The sequence below is a fragment of the Castor canadensis genome, chromosome X (assembly GCF_047511655.1).
Source record: "Castor canadensis chromosome X, mCasCan1.hap1v2, whole genome shotgun sequence".
NCBI classification, from domain to species: domain Eukaryota; kingdom Metazoa; phylum Chordata; class Mammalia; order Rodentia; family Castoridae; genus Castor; species Castor canadensis.
In genome coordinates this window covers 135,139,771-135,159,484 of record NC_133405.1, presented here as the reverse complement: position 1 = coordinate 135,159,484, position 19,714 = coordinate 135,139,771, and the positions used below count along the sequence as shown (strand labels likewise).

Below are 19,714 nucleotides of genomic sequence, written 5' to 3'. Positions count from 1 at the left end.
ACATCTTAAGGAGTTGATGGTAGTCGTAGTATCGTCAGCATCTTGCAGTGTCTCAAATACACCAGGTCCCCTAAGGTGGTTTTTGAATGACCAAATATACGTTCAAATGCAAATCAAAAGCCTCTGATCTGAGTGTGCATAGGTGTTGGTTGTGCCGCGTGCTGTGGTTATATGAAGCATGCCACTAGCCACCATCATGTTATACTTTCTTACGCTCTCAGACTTGTTTTGAGCTTTTCTTTGTGACATCTTATAAACAAAGTTAAAATAGTCCCATTTTAAAAGTGAAGAAATCCTAAATGCAATGTGAGGTCCTACAGAAAAAGGACATTAAAGACAAGGCATTCTGAATAAAATCTAGAGGAAGAGGAGCGTGCCAATGTTAATTTCTTAGTTGTGATAAATATCAATGATATATAAGATATCAACATTAGGGGAAGGGTATAGAGAATTCTCTGCAATGTCTACAGATTTTCTGTGAATCGGCAACTATTCCAAACTAAAGGTTTTATTTTTAAAAATGAGTAGAAATTAGTCACATGGCCACAAGGGTAATGCAGTTTAGCTATGGCCTTCTCATCTTAATCCAATGCTCTTGTTATACCCCTTTGCTGTTCCTCCGAGACCCAACACGTATTCCACACTGCACTGGGAAATCAAGGATATGTTTAAATGTGGGTTGTTCCTGAAAAGCCATCAATTGCTCCTGTTGACTCTCTGGCGACCCACAACATGGTGCCATACAGACACACTCTGATTTGCTTCCTCTTGAGAGGTCTTTTGCAAAGAAATACTGTGTTATATAACATAATATTTCTATATCAAAAAGACAGAAGAAAGGATAAGATAAAACACACAGAGACAGACAGAGAGATGAGAAAACCCTGAGTCTCAAGTATAGGACGGGATCATTCTTTGTAGTGGGGGCTGTCCTCTGTACTGTGGAATGTTTCTTACCAGTTCTGGCCTCTACTTGCTCAATGCCAGTAGCACCGACCCCAGTTGTGACACCTGAAACTGTCTCCAGGCATTGTTAGATGTTCTCTGGGTGGGGATGAGGGGACAAAGGGCAGAGATTGCCCCCAATTTGAGAACCACAGACCCAGACAAATATTTGGAACAAAATAAACAATTTCTAAGGGAAGAATAATTAATTTGCTTTTCTGCTACAGAAAACAATGTTCTTCACCATTTATAAAGCCTCTACTCTGTATCAGAGTATACCTATTTATTTCTCACAGGAACTCCTCCAGTATTATCTATCTAAAAAATGAGAAAACTGAAGTGCAGAGAGGTTAAGGGCCTCCTGGCTTTGAAGGCATAGAGTCAATTTTGAAGCCCACAGATAGCTGATGCAAATTCCACTACTCCACACTGGCTCTTTTACATGCTTTTTTGAGGCTGTCAGCAATCAATGTCTGAGACAGAGAAAAGGGAAAGAAAGGGGAACAGAGTTGGGAGACAGGTGAGCAAATATGAGATGACAGCTCTGAGTTCACAGCACTTACTGTTTGTTTTCAACTTCCCAGGCTCGCTGCTGCGGCTGCCAGCCTGGTTGATGGCCTTGACCATGAAGATGTATTTGGTGCCACTTTGCAGACCATGCACTGTGTAGTGGTTCTGCTTGATGTTGGGTACAATCATCCAGCTATCGGCCGAGTTGCACAGACCTGCAAAGCCAATCAGACAGGTGCAAGAATGGGCAATGTTTGCAGAATCTTCTGTTATTTGAACTGTAAAGATTAATAAATGCAGTGCTTTGTCACTTTTTACAAGAAGCAACCAATAAATAAGTGCTCAGGGTCCTGTTCATAGTGGGAAGTCAATCTGAATTGTACATTCCTACTGTATACTTTAGGTGGACAAGTCTTAAAATTCCTGCATTGCAAATTTTGGGGTATGTGAGTGAATTGGAGCAGCAAAGGGGGTTCTGTCTGGATCTTAAGCACTGAACACGTGCATGATGTGTTTAGGTGCTGTGAGGATGAAACAAAAGCAGTCACTGATTCCTTCCACTCCATCCTTACTCCTGCCTGCATTACTCCAGTCATCAAATTTTAGATGTCATCAATTCTGAGAGTTACAGAGGGTGAGGAGATCTGAGTCATGGACTAGAAGCTGACTTCACTAACACAAATGTAGCATATTGTATTTTTGCCTCCAATTCTTCACCTTGCCCTGTATCGAGGCCTAAGTGACTTTGTAGCTACTCCCTCTAGATAGGTAAGGTATATTTCCTTGTCACATAGTTTGGATTTGTCACATGGCTTTCTTTGGCCAATAGGATGAGGTAAAAAAAATGACAATATGCTAGTTGCAACAGTAGACATTACAAAGCCTTGAGGGTTTCTGTTGATGCCTTGTCTCTCTGTCATTGCTATGGGAACAACATTTTAGGGGCAGCCTGCTCATCCCAACAGGTGAGACGCAGGGAACAGTCTTACTGCCAGGCTAATGCAAGAGCAAACCCAACAGGGACTGGCCAACCCTATCCATCCTCAAATGGGGGAGCTACAAAAATGACCACAAGGGAATCTGTGACCCTGTACTAGTGTGGGTTCAGGAGATACATTCCTAAGGGAAACCTGGAGCAGCAGTACCCACAGGAAGCTCAGAGCCCAGTGAGGATCTTGGGAAAGTATCCACAGGGATTTCTGACCAGCTCCATCCCTGGGATGGCAGGTTCTAGCTCCTCTGGCTGCATTCTGCAGGCTGTGGGCTGAGGAAAAGGCCCAGGATTTATGATGCTTGGAAGAGTATATAGGAAAAAGGAAGCCTGTCTTGTTTTGCAGCTGGCTGATGCTAGAAACATCTTTTTGGTAACAGGCCCAACTCTGCTCTCTCCACCCATCAATCTCCGCTCCAATAGAACCTTTCTCCAGCCCCCTGGTGACTGGGCTGTCATGAAGTTTCCTTTCTCTGTTGAATTTCCTTCACTAGTCCCAGGGAGAGGGCTGGACCCCATTACTTCCTGAGGGGCTCCAAACTTACCTCCCTTCTCCTTCCCTTTTGGTTCATTTGCAAGTCAAAGGCTCAGTTCCTTTGATCTGGAGGCAATTTATACCTTACCAGACTCTCAAGAAGCACTTCCTTAATCTTTCTTTTTTTTTTCTGAAAAGCTAATAAAACCTTTTTGTGCAAAGAAATTCACAAATGTGTCCATACACAGAGCCACAAATATTGCAAGATAGTCACGGGCTCCTCCGACTTTTGAGCTAATAATTATTCCTGGTATTCACCCAAATGAGAAGAACATTTTGTATTTTGTCAGTTATGAAAATTTACCTCATCTGATTTGCGTCTTGAGTGCCCAGTATGTTCAGGTACAATCCGGTGAGTCTTCACACACACACACACACACACACACACACACACACACACACACACACACACACAAACACTTGAATTTTCTATCACCTATCTGGCTTGGGAAACATTGGCAAATGGTGACAAGGGGATCACCACACTATACATCCCTTTGATTCTTTCTCACTTCACCTTTTCCTTGAATAGAGCTGTAATAAACTCTGCTCTTCTGGAGGCTGCCACGCAAGTAACAGGTTTTGATCCAACCAAAGAAGGGTCATTTTGAACTCTGAGCTCTGGGCCTCCAGAGGACTATAACACACTTTAAGTATTCAATAATACCATCACAAAAATGAGCTCTCCTATTGCCTTGGACAATCTACTCATAGTCCTAGACTTTTGTCAACAGCAGTTAGGCATGAATGAAAACAGTAATAGCATTCAGTAGACTCAAATGAGAATCCCATCAATTTCACTGCTTTTACACTGTTCCTGTTAATTGAATATGTTACAATAAAATGACTATTGTGGTCAAAGAAAGCAAATGTAAAAATGTTTCAATAAACTTTAAATCACTGTACAACCCCAAAGCTGGGTTTAACGTGGTGGAGGAATGCTTTTAGCAACATTATAAAGCACATGTCTGAAATTGCTGCAAACTGCAACTTGGCCTACAACCCAGAATCTTAACTCGACCAAGATTTAATGTTTCAGAAACCTTTTCCAAACAGAAAGGGGACTCTGACTATCCTGATTATTTTGAAGAGGTCACTAATTTTTTTCCTTGAATATTAAAAGAAGAAAATGTTTATGGAGTAGTAAAATTTTATTGGATAGTTTTACACTGGGGGCAATCTACCTTTAAGAATACTAACAATTACTGCTATTTGGGCTTACCTTTATATTATTACTATTGCCAGGATAATAATTGAAAAGTTGATGAAAAACGCCAAGAAAACAACATTGACACTTTTCTGTGGGGAGACTAGAATTAAACGGGCGACTTGGAGTGTATTATTGCGTTGCTAGTATTGGTCTTAAGCCAGAACCACCTAACTTCTTGCACATGGCACACAGAGCCAGGATTGCTCAAGTTTGACTTCTCTGCCTTGACACCCCACTGTGGTAGGACTGGCGACCAGGTTTTATTCTTCTATTTATGAAACACCCATACAACCATCCTAAAGCTTTCCTTTGCTCCAAACTTGTTGAGGGCGTTTCAATGTCCTCAGCAACTCAAACTCAGCTTGAAGCATTAAAACAACATTGGAACTTGAAAGATAATTAGTCCATAATGAAGCCTAATTGAGTTTTTGATTTTGTACATTCTTTTTCATTCACAATGGGTCAGAAGCATTTCCCTACATAATGTGGCCATTATAAGATCTTAATTACATTTGGGATTTCAGAGCCTTGTATGTATGACAACTGTCATCTTGCTGCAAAACATATGGACACCCTTCAGAGAGGCTGTACACCAGGTTCTAACATCCTTTGTCTCTTTTAACAGATTGGACACAAGTGAACATCTTTTTCCTTCTCTATAAAAATTGTATCTATTTAATGACTTTTGTGAATGTTTTCAAAATGACTAAAACAAATACATATAGCTTACTGGTGGATTGAAGGAATGTGGCTTTTGCTTTTTGCTAATAATAAAAACAGCCTGCTGGGAAAAGGCTCCAGTTTAAAATTTTTAAATAAAGTATTAAAAGTAGCTTTGGAAAAAAATGGAAAACATTGTAAAATTAAATACATATCTAAGTGTTAATAAGCGACTCATTAACATCTGTAGTCATAATTCTATCAATAAAAATAAGAAATACAAAAGCAATGTCACTAAGTTTGTATTGGATGTGTATATTAGTGAGAGTCTTTACATGATTAAAAAAATCATAGATATTATCTAATTCTCCTTTGCTAATGTTGAAGGCAATGAACTCCAATTTATTATGACAAGTGAAGGACCCACTAGAGTCAATAAAAGATTTCCTGGTTGCCTAAGGAGCCCCAGAAAAGTTTTGACCATATCTCCTCATTTGCAATGGAGTTTTACTGTTAGATCTTATCTTTCAATACAACATCATCTTCCAAATGAAAGGATGGATGGACAAACAGTATTCAATGTAAAAGTCTTTCACGTGGAGATTATGTGATAAGCTATCACATAGACAATTAATTCTGCCAAGTTGCACAAGTGACCTTTATCATATGACATGAAGTATCAGTCTTCCTTTTAAAATTCAGCAATGTGAGTACAGACTGTATTTTTGTAGGAATCATAACTGTGCATATCTACGTGCTACCACTGTGGCAAACACAGGGCTAAGGCCTTTATTTTTATTATCACAACCATGTGAAGTTAAAACATTATCTCTCTCCCTGATGAGGAAACAGATTCAGAGGATATTAATTTGCCAAGGATTAGAGAGCTAGTGAGGTTCAAAGTTGGGATTCGATTCTAGGTGTCTCTCAGTCACTACAAATGAATATAACATTTAAGAAGAAAATAATTTGAAAATGCTTTCATCTTAGTTAGCTTTTTATCTGAGCTTCATCTTTCAATACTGCAAATTGATCCTGTAGGCACCAAGACTTCACTGGCCTGGTTTAATAGGTATAACGGGACAACCAACCTTATGAATGTCCCAGTTTGATCACCACCACCAGCCTCACTGCCCTCCAGCCATCTTTGGGGAATGGACCTTTTTGTCATCTATGCTTTAAATAAGGGAGGTCCATAGTCTTCACTAAGCCATTTGCATTTATTTTCTTGTAGAAACTGGTTTGTGGGAGCAAAATACCTTCTCTGCAACCACCCAACTTAAAGGTCTGAGTTCATTAAGCTCAGTAGTTCTGTTCTTATTGTGTTTCTTTAGACATGGTCTTTGTGAGTGATCTATTCTGTATATGGATTGTGATTTGGTACTATTTACCACACCAATAGCATGGAAACCAAGTCAGTCATAGCCTAACCAACTGACAAAGCCTAAATTTTGAACAATAAATGACTTCATTCTAGGGATGAAGTGAAACTCTGGTATGGAGTTAGGGTTCTAAAGTGGATTGCCTTTTGACCCTAATTCCTTACTCTTCATTGCATTCACACCCTAAGGCCTGTAATTTTGCAGGTCCTCTCAGACTCACTCTGGCCTCACCCATGCAATTTGCTTTGGAGAATGGCATGTCAGCTATTGGACAGACGTATGCAATTGGGCCTGCCCTTTACACCTTCACTTTGCAATCATTAGAACAGGTGGAGCTGGGTGTCAGGAGGATGAGAGATACGGAGCAGTGGTGCTATGGAATTGCCCGAATTATCAACCCATGTGCAAGAAAGCCAAGGCAGGTCAGACCTCTTAGATGGTCCCCAGCTTCCAACAGACACATGGGCAATAAATGGTACTGGTATATTCTTCTTAGGTTCTGTGTTTGTTAGCTATTCAGTAAAAGCCAAGTAATACTAGTCCAGGCTGAGGCTATATGTACTCTCCAAATGTCCATGAGAATCTGATTAAAGAAATTTCAGGAGAGACAGAGCCATCTGTGGTGGGACATGCTATAGAGTGGACGGACCCCCAGGGTTCCCGCTCTCTAGTATTCATGACTTGGTATAACTCTCTCCCCTTGGGTGTAGGCAAGACCTATGACCTGCTTCTAACCAACAAAATATGGCAAAGGACAAAGGGCTAGCATCTTTATCAACTGCTTTGATTATATTACATTATATGGCAAAAGAGAGAGTGAAGTTCCTTTGCAGGTGTAATTAAGGTCCTTAATCAGTTGACTTTGAGTTATCAAAAGGGAGGTTATTTCAACTGGATCTGACACAATCAAGTGACTCTTTTACAGGCAGGTTTAGAGGTGAGATTTGAAGTATCAGCCTCTCTCTTTCCCTCCTCCACTTGCTGGTGTTGAACAAGTAGCTGCCATGAATTCTAAGCCAGAATGAAATGGATTCTGCTAACAAACTAAGGCAGCAAGGAATTAGAATTTTCCTTAGTTGAGTCTCTAAGATCCAGCTCAACTGTGCCTAGGATCCTGATCCATGGCAATGGAAATCATAAATAGAATTGTTTAAGCTGCTAAGTTTTGGGAAATTTATTTCACAGCAATAGAAGACTAATAATCACTTTCTCTAAATCAATATATCATTCCCCACATGGGTCAAGAACTATCCTTTTGGTAAAAAAATGACTCCAAATGTTTCCTTTTTCTTCTTATATCATTCACAGTCTACACGTTTTCACTATCTTTTGAATTTTCTCTTCTTTAAGTTTGATACAATCTGTGGCTTAGTTTACCTAGTCAGGAGTAATATTCATCACACAACGTTGAGGGAGTGATTCCTGAAGTGAAGACAAAATATAAACTGTACCTCCTTCTTTTGCTGTGCTTTCCCATCTTCTATAATGGATAGCAGTGTGTGGGTCAGTGTACGGTGGTGTCTGTATCAGTTAAGTTAGAGTTCAGATTTATTATGTAATCCTGTAGACAGTAGATATGTTTACCTTGCCTTAAATCAGGTTTCTAGTGTTAAGTTTATGGCACATATGCCCCAAATCAGTGAAATAGAAGCTCACACTGCTGGTAAAATTCATTTTAAAAGTCATATGTCACCTTTTGGAAGGACAATGTAGCAACGTGAACCAAAATTAGAATGTAAATAACCTTTCCTTATCAACTACATCTCAAGAGATTATACTGCAGATACAACACCCCATACACGAAAGGAGAAATACTCGAGAATATTCTCTGAGCAATGTTACAAGAGCAAAAGATTGGAAACAAGCTAAATATTCATCACTAGAAGGTGGGATAAAATGAAGAACAAATCTTTACAATCGGATACTGTTCTAGCACCAGAAAAAATGAGGCCATTCTTTATTTTGCTGAAGTGGAATGCTCTCTCACAGCAGATACTCAGTGAAGAAGAAAACAACGTGAAGAACTGAGTATGGCATGTACGCACACAGAAAGATGGTGGAGAATCCGTGCTTCTTCATGCTATGCAGCAGGACACATACAACCGGAGAGGAAGAACAAGATCAGAATTTAAAAGCTTGGAAGGAGAGAGAAAGGATGCCACACGTTGTCATAGCAGTGCTTCTTACACTTGCCCCAAAGGGCCCAATGAGTATCTGAGGTCAGTGATGGTGCTACCTGGTGAAATGTGTCAGAGGCAGAAAAGTCTTTCTGGAAGAATCATGTCCTTTTCATCTCTGCTGTGAGTGCCATTTGCAGGTCCTGGCTACTTCTACCTCAGTGAATTCCTGTGAGTATCCCCATTGGTGTCTCTGTTCCCCTCCACCTTACACAGTGCTCCTGAGTCAGCACACGACTTCCCTGCATGATACCCAAGCCCATATTCAAGCATGGTGTGGCCAGGGTGACCCTCTGTTGATCTAGCTCTTGCCTGTGGGTTGGGGTATTAGGTGACTAATGATGAAGAACATGGATTTTCTTTTTCTTTTTCTTCTTTTCCTGTGGCACTGGGGCTTGAATTCAGGGCCTTCTTCTTGAGCCAGTCCACCAACATTATTTTTGTGAAGGTTCTTTCGAGATAGGGTCTCCAGAACCATCTGCCTGGGCTGGCTTTGAACCATGATCCTTCTGATCTCTGCCTCCTGAGTAGCTAGGATTACAGGTGCCCAGTGAGAACATGCATTTTCTGAAGCTGGACTGATATGGAGTTGAGCTCTGATTCTAGTTCTCACTCTGCTTTCACTATCTCCCCTTCCTCACTGAGCTACCCAGCCAGACTTAATCAGGGAAGATCTCCCAGGATGCCCTGCTACTTTATTATGTCCTTGAATGTTTGCTTTTGATGACACATATATCTATGACCCACCCCTGCCCTTAACTTGCAGCTATGTGGCCACTCCCTTTCAAAACTTAGTTTAACTATAACTTCCCTGAAGACCTTCTTGTCCTATCTGCCATTTCTGCCCCCCACCTCTATGCCCTACCTACCTGGCAGCTTGCCAAAGTTGCTTTTGTGATAACATTTCATGACTGTTCTCCTTCCACTCAGAAATTACACATTCTTGGAAAATGGTAAGATTTTAATTAAAGCTTCCAAGGCAAACCAATTGGGGAGAGGAAGGTGAGAAGGTTGGGAAGATGAAGCTGGGGAAAGTGGCTACAGGGGAGAAAGGGAGTGGGTCATTTACACTTTAGTCACTTAGAAGTTGGTGTCATTCTGTGTCACCCTTTTAATTAATCTTAAACCAATTTTCTGTTTTAGGCATCACATGCCTCACAACTACTTGTGCTAGCAAGGAACAGGGTAGTTACAAGAGAAAAGATTTCTATAATAAAAGCACAATAAGTTGATACGAACTTATTCAAAACATCTTTGTTGAAAAGTGACTGCTATTCTACTCTCTTCTACTTTGACATACTCTATTTTTCTTTGCTAAAGAAATTCAAACTTGCTCCCCCAAAAACCATTTCTTCTGGTCCTTTACTATTGGCTCAATTCAATTGCAATAACTCAGCGGGGGAGGGAGGAGTGCTTCCTCTATTATCCACAATGCTAAATGTGAAACAGGCCTCAGTGAGAGAGGGGCCCTTCTGCATTTCAGGTAAGCCTGGAAATTCTCCCAGGTGGGGCTTGTTACTAACATTTGAAGTAATGGCCCCAGATTACCTCTGAGTGGGACCATGTAATTAGCATTCTTTGGCTATTCATCTTATTAAATTTTTCTGTTTTGAAAATTGTGAAATAACACTCAGAAAAGTAAACTGAATGTATGATATAATGACTAAAGGATGCAACTACCACCCAGAAATTGTTGTTAATTCCAAGAACCCCTGTATATTTCCTTCCAGTGACACCATTTCCCCCCTATTCAAGAGGTAACCACCATCCTGATTAGTAATTATACCTCTAAGACCAAAACAGTGTATTTTGATCTTTACGTTATGAATTGATAAATGGATCACACTGCATATATTCTTTTGTTCCTTGCTTCTTTCCTTTAACAATACATTTGTGAAGTTCATACATGTGGTTTCTAGCGGTCATTAATTTTCATCAATATTTGACCAGCTACTTTTTACTAGTGCAATACAAGTGAGTGCTATCACTTTCTTGGTCAGAAAAGATAAGCCAATAAATACTGTGTATTTTCTCCTCTTCCTTTGATGTTTCAATTCAAACACGTGCACTGGTCTGTGCACTTGCTGTGAGTTCAATCCCTACTACTGTCAAAAAAAAAAAAAATCTTAGAGCCAGGTGCCAGTGGCTCATGCCTGTAATCCTAGCTACTCATGAGGTAGAGATCAGGAGGATCACGGTTTGAAGCCAGCCCGGGCAAATAGTTTGCAACACCCTATCTGGAAAAACCCTTCACAAAAAAGGGCTGGTGGAGTGGCTCAGGGTGTAGGACCTGAATTTAAGCCCCAGTACTGCAAAACAACAACAATAAAAAAAACTTAGGGATAGTGATGTGTGTGTAAGTGCTAGAGTGCTTACCTAGGAAGTACAAGATCCTGAGTTCAAGCCCCAAAACCACCAAAAAAAAATAATGATAAATTCAAACATACAACTTACCTGAAAACAGCCACCAAATCAAGAAGTAATGAGATACTTACTAACGACATTGGCTTGTCCAGTGAATATGGTGTATTGGAGCTCGTAGGAAACCACACTAAATTCATCATCAGATGTCCAGTGGACGGTGATAGTGTCATATGAAGCTGTGCAGAGCTCTTCTCTAATTGTGGGAGGGTTGGGTGCTGTGGACATCAAGAATGTTCATCAGTGAAACAGCACACACTACTGGGGTACCACTTTGGAGAAGATGTCTGACCATTAAAGCAAACTTTTCAAATAGCTCCATCAAGACTACTATTCTAGAGTTGGTGTCCTCACTCCAACCAACATTTAGTTGGCTGGTTATTGCTTTTGTTTTTCACAAGGCGTATGGCCAGAGCCAGCCAGTATGGCCTTATCTCGGTTTATCAGGAGAATATGTTTAGGAGCTGAAGCAAACAGTAATTTCTTGGGCATGAAGGAAAACATGTTTAACAAGAGTAAACAAGATGAACTTTTGTAGTTTCACATCAGAGGGTTGGCAAACTTTTCCAGTAAAGAACTGGATGGTAAATGCTTTGGGCTTTGCGGGCCAGACAGTTGCTATTGCAACTACTCAACTCTGCCATTGTGGTGTAAGAGCAGCTGCAGACAATTTGTACACAGATGGGTATGGCCAGATTCCAATAAAACTTTATTTACACAAACAAGCAGAGTGTGGGATTTGGCCTGTGATCTCAAGTTTGCCAGCCCCTGATCTATAGGGTACCAGATATTTTTACATTTAGGTGCTTAATAGGGAAAATACTGATATTTGTTATCCCAGAGCAAATCAGCTAAATAATTGAAAGTTTTTTCATTAGATGTTTTGATGCCTCGTTGAAACAACTTGTTAGTGTAGCTATATTTTCTTCTGATTTCTTAATTTATAGGAGATATTTTATATTAAGGAGATCATGATTAACAATCATATCTAAGAAATACATTTTTGTTCTCTAAGGAAACCATGACTCCTTGGCATTTGGTTAACTTTATCACTATAGAAGGCTGCTGTTTTATTTCTTTGGCATATTCTGAGCAGAGAAGTCTAAATCTGACCAAAACAATGATTTTTAAATGACTACCACTGGATGGATAGCAGTAACTGGTTTTATGAGAAGAGTATTAGAGCAAGAAAAAGAAAATGAGTTTTGTGTTGGCAATAATTTTTAGAGAAGTGGTTGGCAAACTATGGCTGTGGGCTCAAGTTTGGCCAACGGCCTGTTTTTGTAAATAAAGTTTTATTGGAACACAGCCAAGCTCATTCAGTTACATATTGTCTGTACAATAGCACAGCAATAGCAAAGTTGAGTTCTTGCGACCATATGGGCTGCAAAGCCCTAACACATCTGCCACCTGGCCCTTTTCAGTCAAAGTTTGCCAACCTCTGGCTTAGAGAATTTATCCAGGGCCTTTCTTTCGACTTTTCTGTATACCAGAACTGAACTTCAAAAGAAGAAATATGTTTGCATCATTCAGTTGCCTTCTACTTACACTATTGCAGAATTCTTTCCTGCTCTAAATTCTGATGTGAACAGTAAATTTACAATTAGGTTATAGAGATCTTTACTTTACCACCTGAAAATGCATCCAGGACAAGTGTCATGCCCCTTAGCTTTGCTTATAGGTTACTGAAATCCATGACCATTGTGGGGCACATACAATGTGGCAGGCACTACATTAAGTCCGGCATTAAGAAGGAAAGGCTTGGGCTGGGGATGGAGCACTGGCCTAGCATATGTGAGGCCCTGGGCTCCAACCCCAGCACTGCAAAAAAGAAAGGAAAGAAGGAATTAAGGAAGGAAAAACAAAGAAAGAAAGAGAAAGGAAAGAAGAAAGAAAGAAAGAAAGAAAGAAAGAAAGAAAGAAAGAAAGAAAGAAAGAAAGAAAGAAAGAAAGAAAGAAAGAAAGAAAGAAAGAAAGAAAGAAAGAAAGAAAGAAAGAAAGAAAGAAAGAAAGAAAGAAAGAAAGAAAGAAAGAAAGAAAGAAAGAAAGAAAGAGAGAAAGAAAGAGAGAAAGAGAGAAATAAAGAGAGAAATAAAGAAAGGAAGGAAGGAAGAAAGAAAGAAAAAGAAAAGAAAGAAAGAAAAAGAAAGAAAGAAAGAAAAAGAAAAAGAAAGAAAGAAAAGCATTCTTTCTGGAATATTTATTTCTACATCTGTCTCCTGAAGTATCCACACGTGAAATTTAATAACATGTGGTGTGACCTGCCTATGCATGAATCAGAGACACCAATCAGAAGATGCATTCCATGGAGGTCCAGCTGTGTCATCAAATATGCTTACTGTTGTCTGTGTGGTCGCTGTTGATGTGGGATCACCCCTGCACGGATCAGTGAAGAAATACTTAATTCTTTCAGAATCTAAATAGTTCACTGCATTATTTCTCCATCAACCACTGCAGAAAGATTTTGTTCTTTCTTCATTGCAATATATGATTAAATATGAAGAAAATGTTAAGTACAAAACAGGCAAGTAGCTGTGAGGCACATGGCAGTAGCTGCAATCAGGAAGGAAATGTCACCTCTATGGGTTATTAACTTGACATACCACTTAGAGGCATGTCATAGGGAAAAAAAAAAATCTTGTTTGCACAGCCAGGCAGGCTAACCCTGTTTTGATTGTAAACCCAATGGGTTTGTCCTGAAAAGTCAATATCTAATTTACTGTAAATGAGAACTGCCGCACGCTGCCAATTTCAATACTCCTAGAATCGGTACCAGAACTGTTATTTTCTTGCCTTCATCAGAAACACCACACAAGGAATGGTAGGCTAATACTCCACAAACACTTCGCTTCCTGCTTATAAATGTCTGATAAACTATTTGGACTTGACAGTGTCAGCCAAGCATCATATGTTATGGCCAGGATTGATGTTATGTCTAGAAATGGATGGAATTTGTATTGGGGGTTGACAGCTCAGAAGGCATAATAGCTGGTACCACATACGGTCTTCAGTTTGGCGTGAACAGCCTTCTGGATGATATGGCATCCGTGTTACAATTCAGTGCAGACTGCTTTCACAAGTTTCCTTTTAATCCATACTTTCACATTCCTATAGAAATTAAGATGGACATCCATTTTTAAATACTATTGAATAATTATTGCAAAATGAGGACCCTTGTTTAAGAGACACTGATTTGGGGGCAGCATGCCCACGTGTCCAGGCAAATATTTAATTTTACAGTCTTTCCTAAACTTGTGTCATGGATCTGGTCCAGGAGACATACATGGAAGGAAGTTTGCTAGGTGGGTCTTTTAAGCAACACTTTTGGTTTTCTGATCAACAAAGACAAACTAGGCTGGCAGAGTGTTTGATTCATTAGTCCCCCTCTGCCTCTTTTCTTTTTGCCTAGAATTGCAGCATAATGCTAGGATGTAGAGTCGTCATGTTGTGTGATCTTGTGGTAAAAAGACAACATAATGAAAATGGCAGAACAGGAAAGAGAAAGATCCCACTGTATGAAGTCATCATGGAACCACTGCCCAGCCCTGGACAGCACGCCTCTGTTTTGTTTCTGCAATATAAACATGGGTTTAGTCACTGCCGGTTGGATTTTTTTTTTGCTTACAACCAAACTCATTCCAAATGATATAAGAAAAAAAAAAGGGAGGGGATTTTTAATTGAATTCCATGATGAAAAACAGCTATCCAGCAAAAAGCTATACCTGCACTGTGCAGACAGTAGTTATGAGGTACACATGGCTGCTTAAATTTTAATTAAATTTAAATACAGGTAAATAAAAGTAAAAACTCACCAGCCACATTTCAAATTTTTCAATAGCCTCATGTTCCTAGTGGTTAATATATTGCATAATGCATAGTTAACATATTGGAGAATGTAGATACAGAATACTTCTATCATTGTAGAACATTCTCTCGGATGGTGTTAGTTTAAGTAAAATGTCAGAATTAAAAGCTGAAGATGGAGGGCACTATATTCATAAATATTTGAAACCAAGTTTGGTTCCTTACTGCAAATGGTTTTTGAATTGATTTCTTTCTTCCTTAATAGGCGAGGTCTGTTTGAAAGAGAGAATTACATAAGGTGAGATGGTTGTGGAATGACTCCCCTTCCTTGCAAATGCCAAAAGGTTAAAAACAGTAGCTCGGGTCCTCACAAAGGAAAAAACTCTGATCTTCTGGGTACAATGCTCCTTGAATGTAGAACTCTTGGCTTTCTATCCACAGACTGCAAAACAAATAATGCTATACAATGTTCTGTCTTCCCTGCTCCACTTCCCCTAACCACTCCCCCAAAAACAGGCACACATAGGACTGAAGTTGAGAAACCAACACCACGCCTGTGGTTGTGGTTTCTGGAAGGCTCTATGTCCTAGGTGAAGTGCACATCTGGCTTCACTGTGTGTACCGTTCTTTCCTGAAGTCACAAGTCCGAGTGGCTTTGGCTAACACAAGGATGGTTGTCTAAACAGCCCACGTTCTTTCTGCTGGACACTGTTCTCTGTTCCTGCTTTAGAGGCTGACAGCAAAGAAAGGTTTAGCTGCACACTAGGAACAGGACTAGCTGGAGGTTTTTCTTTTTCCTTGTCGTTTTCTAAGCTTTACAAAAAAACCCCAAAAAACAAAAAACAAAAACCAACCAAAAAGTACAGAATTGAAACATGGCACCAGGAATTCCAATGTGATTTTTGTGATGTTAGAGTGATACTTGCCAAGATGAAATTCAGCCTTTTACTAGAAAAAGCAAAGGTCTTGCAGTCTGTACAGACCCGAGCCAGATCTTAATTCTGCCACCCCTTTGCTCCCTGACCCTCCACCAACATGGCTGACCTGTCATTTCCAAAGTAAGAATTGCCAAGCTTTAACTCGATTCAGTATTGTGACGATTAAAAGAAGGTCACAAATGAAAAGAGCTGGAGCAGGGTGGACACCCAGTCAGTGAGTTGTCAATTTTTCTCTGCTAATGGACTGCAAATTTCTGATGCCTTCCTAACACGAAATGAAAAATCCCTTCGTGGACAGCAGAGTTCTTAGTTTTGAGAATGAGGAAAAATTAAATTTGCTTTTAATGACCAAGATTCTCTTTTTTTCTCCTCCTGCCCCAATTTAGTCTTGGGCTGTATTATTTTGGTTTACAAAAACACAAAAGAGCACACAGAAATGATTTATGGAATATTAGGAAGTATTCCTAAATCAAAAGCATCCACTTCTGGTTTTCAGGGAACAATTGATCTGGTGGCAAAGTGTTTGTGTCACTGGAAATACACAATGCTGAAGAGAACATAAAAGACCATACCTGTGAGGTAATCCAGACACTCTAACAATTTCTTCTCTCGAGAAAAATCTAAGGCAAAGGTGTCAAATGTGTCATTAAGGTTGATTTCAGGAATTAGGACCTGAGAAGATGCAGTTGCCATGGAGACCCTGTAATTTAAACAAAACAACTTTTTAGAAATGTCAAGATGGCTTTCACTATCACTGGATAGGAATGAATAAAATGAAAGGAAATGAAATACCAGTTTTTAAAAAGTGCTGTTTTTCCACGTAAGTCTTAAGAAGAATCTCCGGATGGTACAACACAGTAACACAAAGCAAATGAATGCAAGCTTATAGAAAAAGCAAAGGAATTGGGAAAAACACCAGAGTGGCTGCCCCCCTTCCTTTTTACTATCGGAAAAGAATTCCCTGTGGAGGTGAAAGAATATTCATATTTCATGCTGCTGTGTATTTAACAGCCCGGCTCCGTCACATCTAACCCCAGCAAGAAGCACATAGCTTCAGGCATTTCTTCACACATCTGCCTGGGAAACTGTTTGTTCCTTTCAGACTCGCCCCTGCTCCACTTCAAAGGGGACTCTCCAAAATTTTAAACTGCATAAAAGGCAAAGTGAAGATTAAAAAAGAATGTTCCCAGATATTGGATTAGTTTAATCAATTACTAGCCTCTCTCTAAAATAAACATTAAAAAAGGAGTTTTTGTCTGGCTCGTTTTCATTCTCCGTGTATTCATTTTTTTTTTGTACCATATTCCCAGCAGATGCCATGGAAAATAGTCATGAGTGTTCTCAAAAATTCCCCCAGTGGATGCAGTTTCTCCTCCACTTAGGTTTCCTGGTTAGAGTTCTCATGTATGAACTATAAAGCAAGGTATTGTTATGTATCAGTAATCTCCTAGGTGAACAGTTATTAATAGCGAAACACTTTGACTGATTCAAAAATGCAAGTGATTTTCTTAAGACCAAAAAAAATTGTGCTACTTCTGAGCATAGCAAACAACGCTGGATTTGGGATCTTGTTGAGTTTGGTATTTTGTGACATCCAGTAAACATCAGGGCACAGGGGATTTTTATGCAAAGAAACAACTTTTGAAATAATTTAGCTCTAAATGTAGTTACATATTTTTCAAAAGGAGCATTACTGCTCATTTATACAAGGCCAGAGAGCTAGCTAGTAGTAGGCAGTAGAATTTTAGGTTTTCATTGTTCCATTTAATCTAGAATAACTTCAGCCCATGGGTTATATCTGCTCTTGAGTCTTTTAATGACTCCTAAAGCTTTGGATTTTATGAAGATAGTATATCATGCCTATAAAAACTACACCCATGGACCTATCTTTACAATGGAATACTATTCGGCCATAAAAAGGAACGAATTGCCAACACATGCCACAACATGGGTGGACCTTGAAAACATTGTACATAAAAAGCCGGACACAAAAGGACACATATTGTATGGTCCATTTGTATGAAATGTCTAGAAAAGGCAGAGTCAGTAAACTGTATGCTTTAAAATGGTTAATTTTACTTCATGTGAATTTCACCTCAATACAAAAGAATGCAACTGTGAGCTGCCCAGCTACTCTTTCTGCAGTGATATTTACAACAGATTTCAGTGTTTTATAGGGAGGGGGCAGAGCTTAATCAACTGGCATAAATGGAGTGGTACTGGAATCACAGATGCAACTCTGAAGAGGCACAGATTTTGGAAAGAAGTTTCAAGTTGGGAATGACTGCAGAGGTTTGCCTTCACTTCCTGACTGGTTCACCAAGAAGCAGGGAATAGTGGAGTTGTGTGAGTTTTGTGGACTAACTATTGCACCCAGGGGAATTGGGTTAATTATTATAGTAGTAACAGCTGCTAATTGAACCGAATGGGTACTGGGATGGTTGGTAGCCAAAGCATACTTTCAACAAATATTTCTGAAGCCCCTAGGAATGCCACATGCCAAAGAGCCCAAACTACTTGCATCAGTGGAGAAAAGCAAACGCACCATTTTGCACTCCTTCAAAAATACTTCAAAGTGAAAACTCCAATTAATTTTGTTCCATAATGTCCAGTAGGGAGGATCGCCCTGAGCTGTTAGGAAGTGAGGCCTGGACTTGTGATGGCGTTGATCTGCTGCTCACACAGCACAGGGAACACAGGTAATCTGGCAGTAGCATTTCCTCTGCCGAGTAGCAGAAGCCTCTTTGTTCAGGCTCTTTCAAGACAGATTTTGTTCCCAAGTTTCTCCTGGTTCTATGGTCAAAAAACCATTAAACAAAACGTGTTTTTGTCAAGTGATGGCAGGAACTTTGAGTGGGAAGCAAAAGAGCTTGAAGGCGGCCAGCCTGGGAGGCAAGGGCCCACAGCGAGCACCCTTGGGGAACTGCTGCTTTGAACACCTACACGGATGTTCTCCTTGATGGAAAGAAAGATACTTCTCTCTGGCTACAATTTCAGATTCTTAATTGGAATGACAGGCAGGGGAAATGTGCCAAATTCAACATTTTAGGCCACATTTTGATTTCTCAAATCCTTGCTACCCATCTCCTGGCCTTTTCTAGATAAACTCTGAACATCTGCCAGGGCTGTGAGTGCGAGGCCACTTTCTCACCTCCTTGCTTTCTCTCTCTCTGTCCCTATACACATGTGGGTGTGCGTACACAATTCTGTAAGGGTCTTCTGTCCTGCCTGGAAGCTTAGAGGGTGGGTTGCATGTTATTTCCTAGTTCTCTTTCTTCTTTGATACCTGTAATTTGTTAGTGGCCACACAGGGCCAGTTTTCCAGAAGGTGGGCACGTCTAGAGCTACACTGTTCGTGGGGCTTTTGTGCAACAATGCACATCACTATGGTAAACCCAGTGAGGTGTTGCAGGAACAAAATGTGTTTTACTTTGGTCAGCTTGGGATTTCCCAAACATATTTGGCCCTGAAACCTTGGTGTTGTTATAACATCTTTTAACACCTTACAGACTACACTTCAAAGCCCACGCATGAGCTGTGCTCTAACTCTTAGAACTAAGCAGTGTCTTTCTGGAGTTGCCAGCTGGAGCTCTTGGCTTTGTATTCTGGAAAAGCCTGACAGATCCTCGAACTGCCTGTGGTGGTAACAAACACAGAGATCTTCTTGCAATTGGAGAACCTCCAAGGTGCTCAAAAAAGGATTCTGCTCAGAGGGAAGTTTCTTTTTACCACCCTCTTGGTACAGATAAGTTGCTCCTAAAAGCAATTTTAATTTTAGATTCTTTGTAAACAGTAGATCGACTTTCTTATGCCTAGATTTAGTAAATACTTCTGTTCGTTCAGTATGTTATAATGTCACCATATTCTCAAATCAAAGAGCTATGTGTTACTATTGTAGCTTGAGAAGATAGTGTGTTACACGCTATATTTGCTTCACTTAGTGAGTGGAAGGGGAGGCAATCAGTGTTTTATGGCATGTTCACCTCATGACAAAAGCTGGGCTAATGTTTTTACTGCATTATTTTATTTTATCCTTATGACAACTATATTAGGTAGGACAACTGGCCCTGCCTACAGATGAACACATTCATTCATGTCAGGAAGTCTGCAGTGTGTGAGGGCTATACTAGTGAAAGCAACA

At 40.0% G+C, this 19,714-nt stretch overlaps 1 protein-coding gene across 4 annotated transcripts in view; it reads right to left on the bottom strand.

Annotated features, from left to right (window-relative positions):
- The window catches only part of Mid1 (midline 1), a 328,176-nt gene that overhangs the window by 13,176 nt on the left and 295,286 nt on the right, over positions 1-19,714 (bottom strand). For all 4 annotated transcript variants that reach the window (XM_074064164.1, XM_074064163.1, XM_074064166.1 and 1 more), the window contains exons 6-8: positions 16,146-16,273; positions 10,906-11,049; positions 1,509-1,670 (exon numbers count right to left, since the gene is read on the bottom strand). In XM_074064164.1, coding sequence (XP_073920265.1) covers positions 1,509-1,670; positions 10,906-11,049; positions 16,146-16,273 — 434 coding nt within the window. The remainder of the gene's footprint in view (positions 1-1,508; positions 1,671-10,905; positions 11,050-16,145; positions 16,274-19,714) is intronic.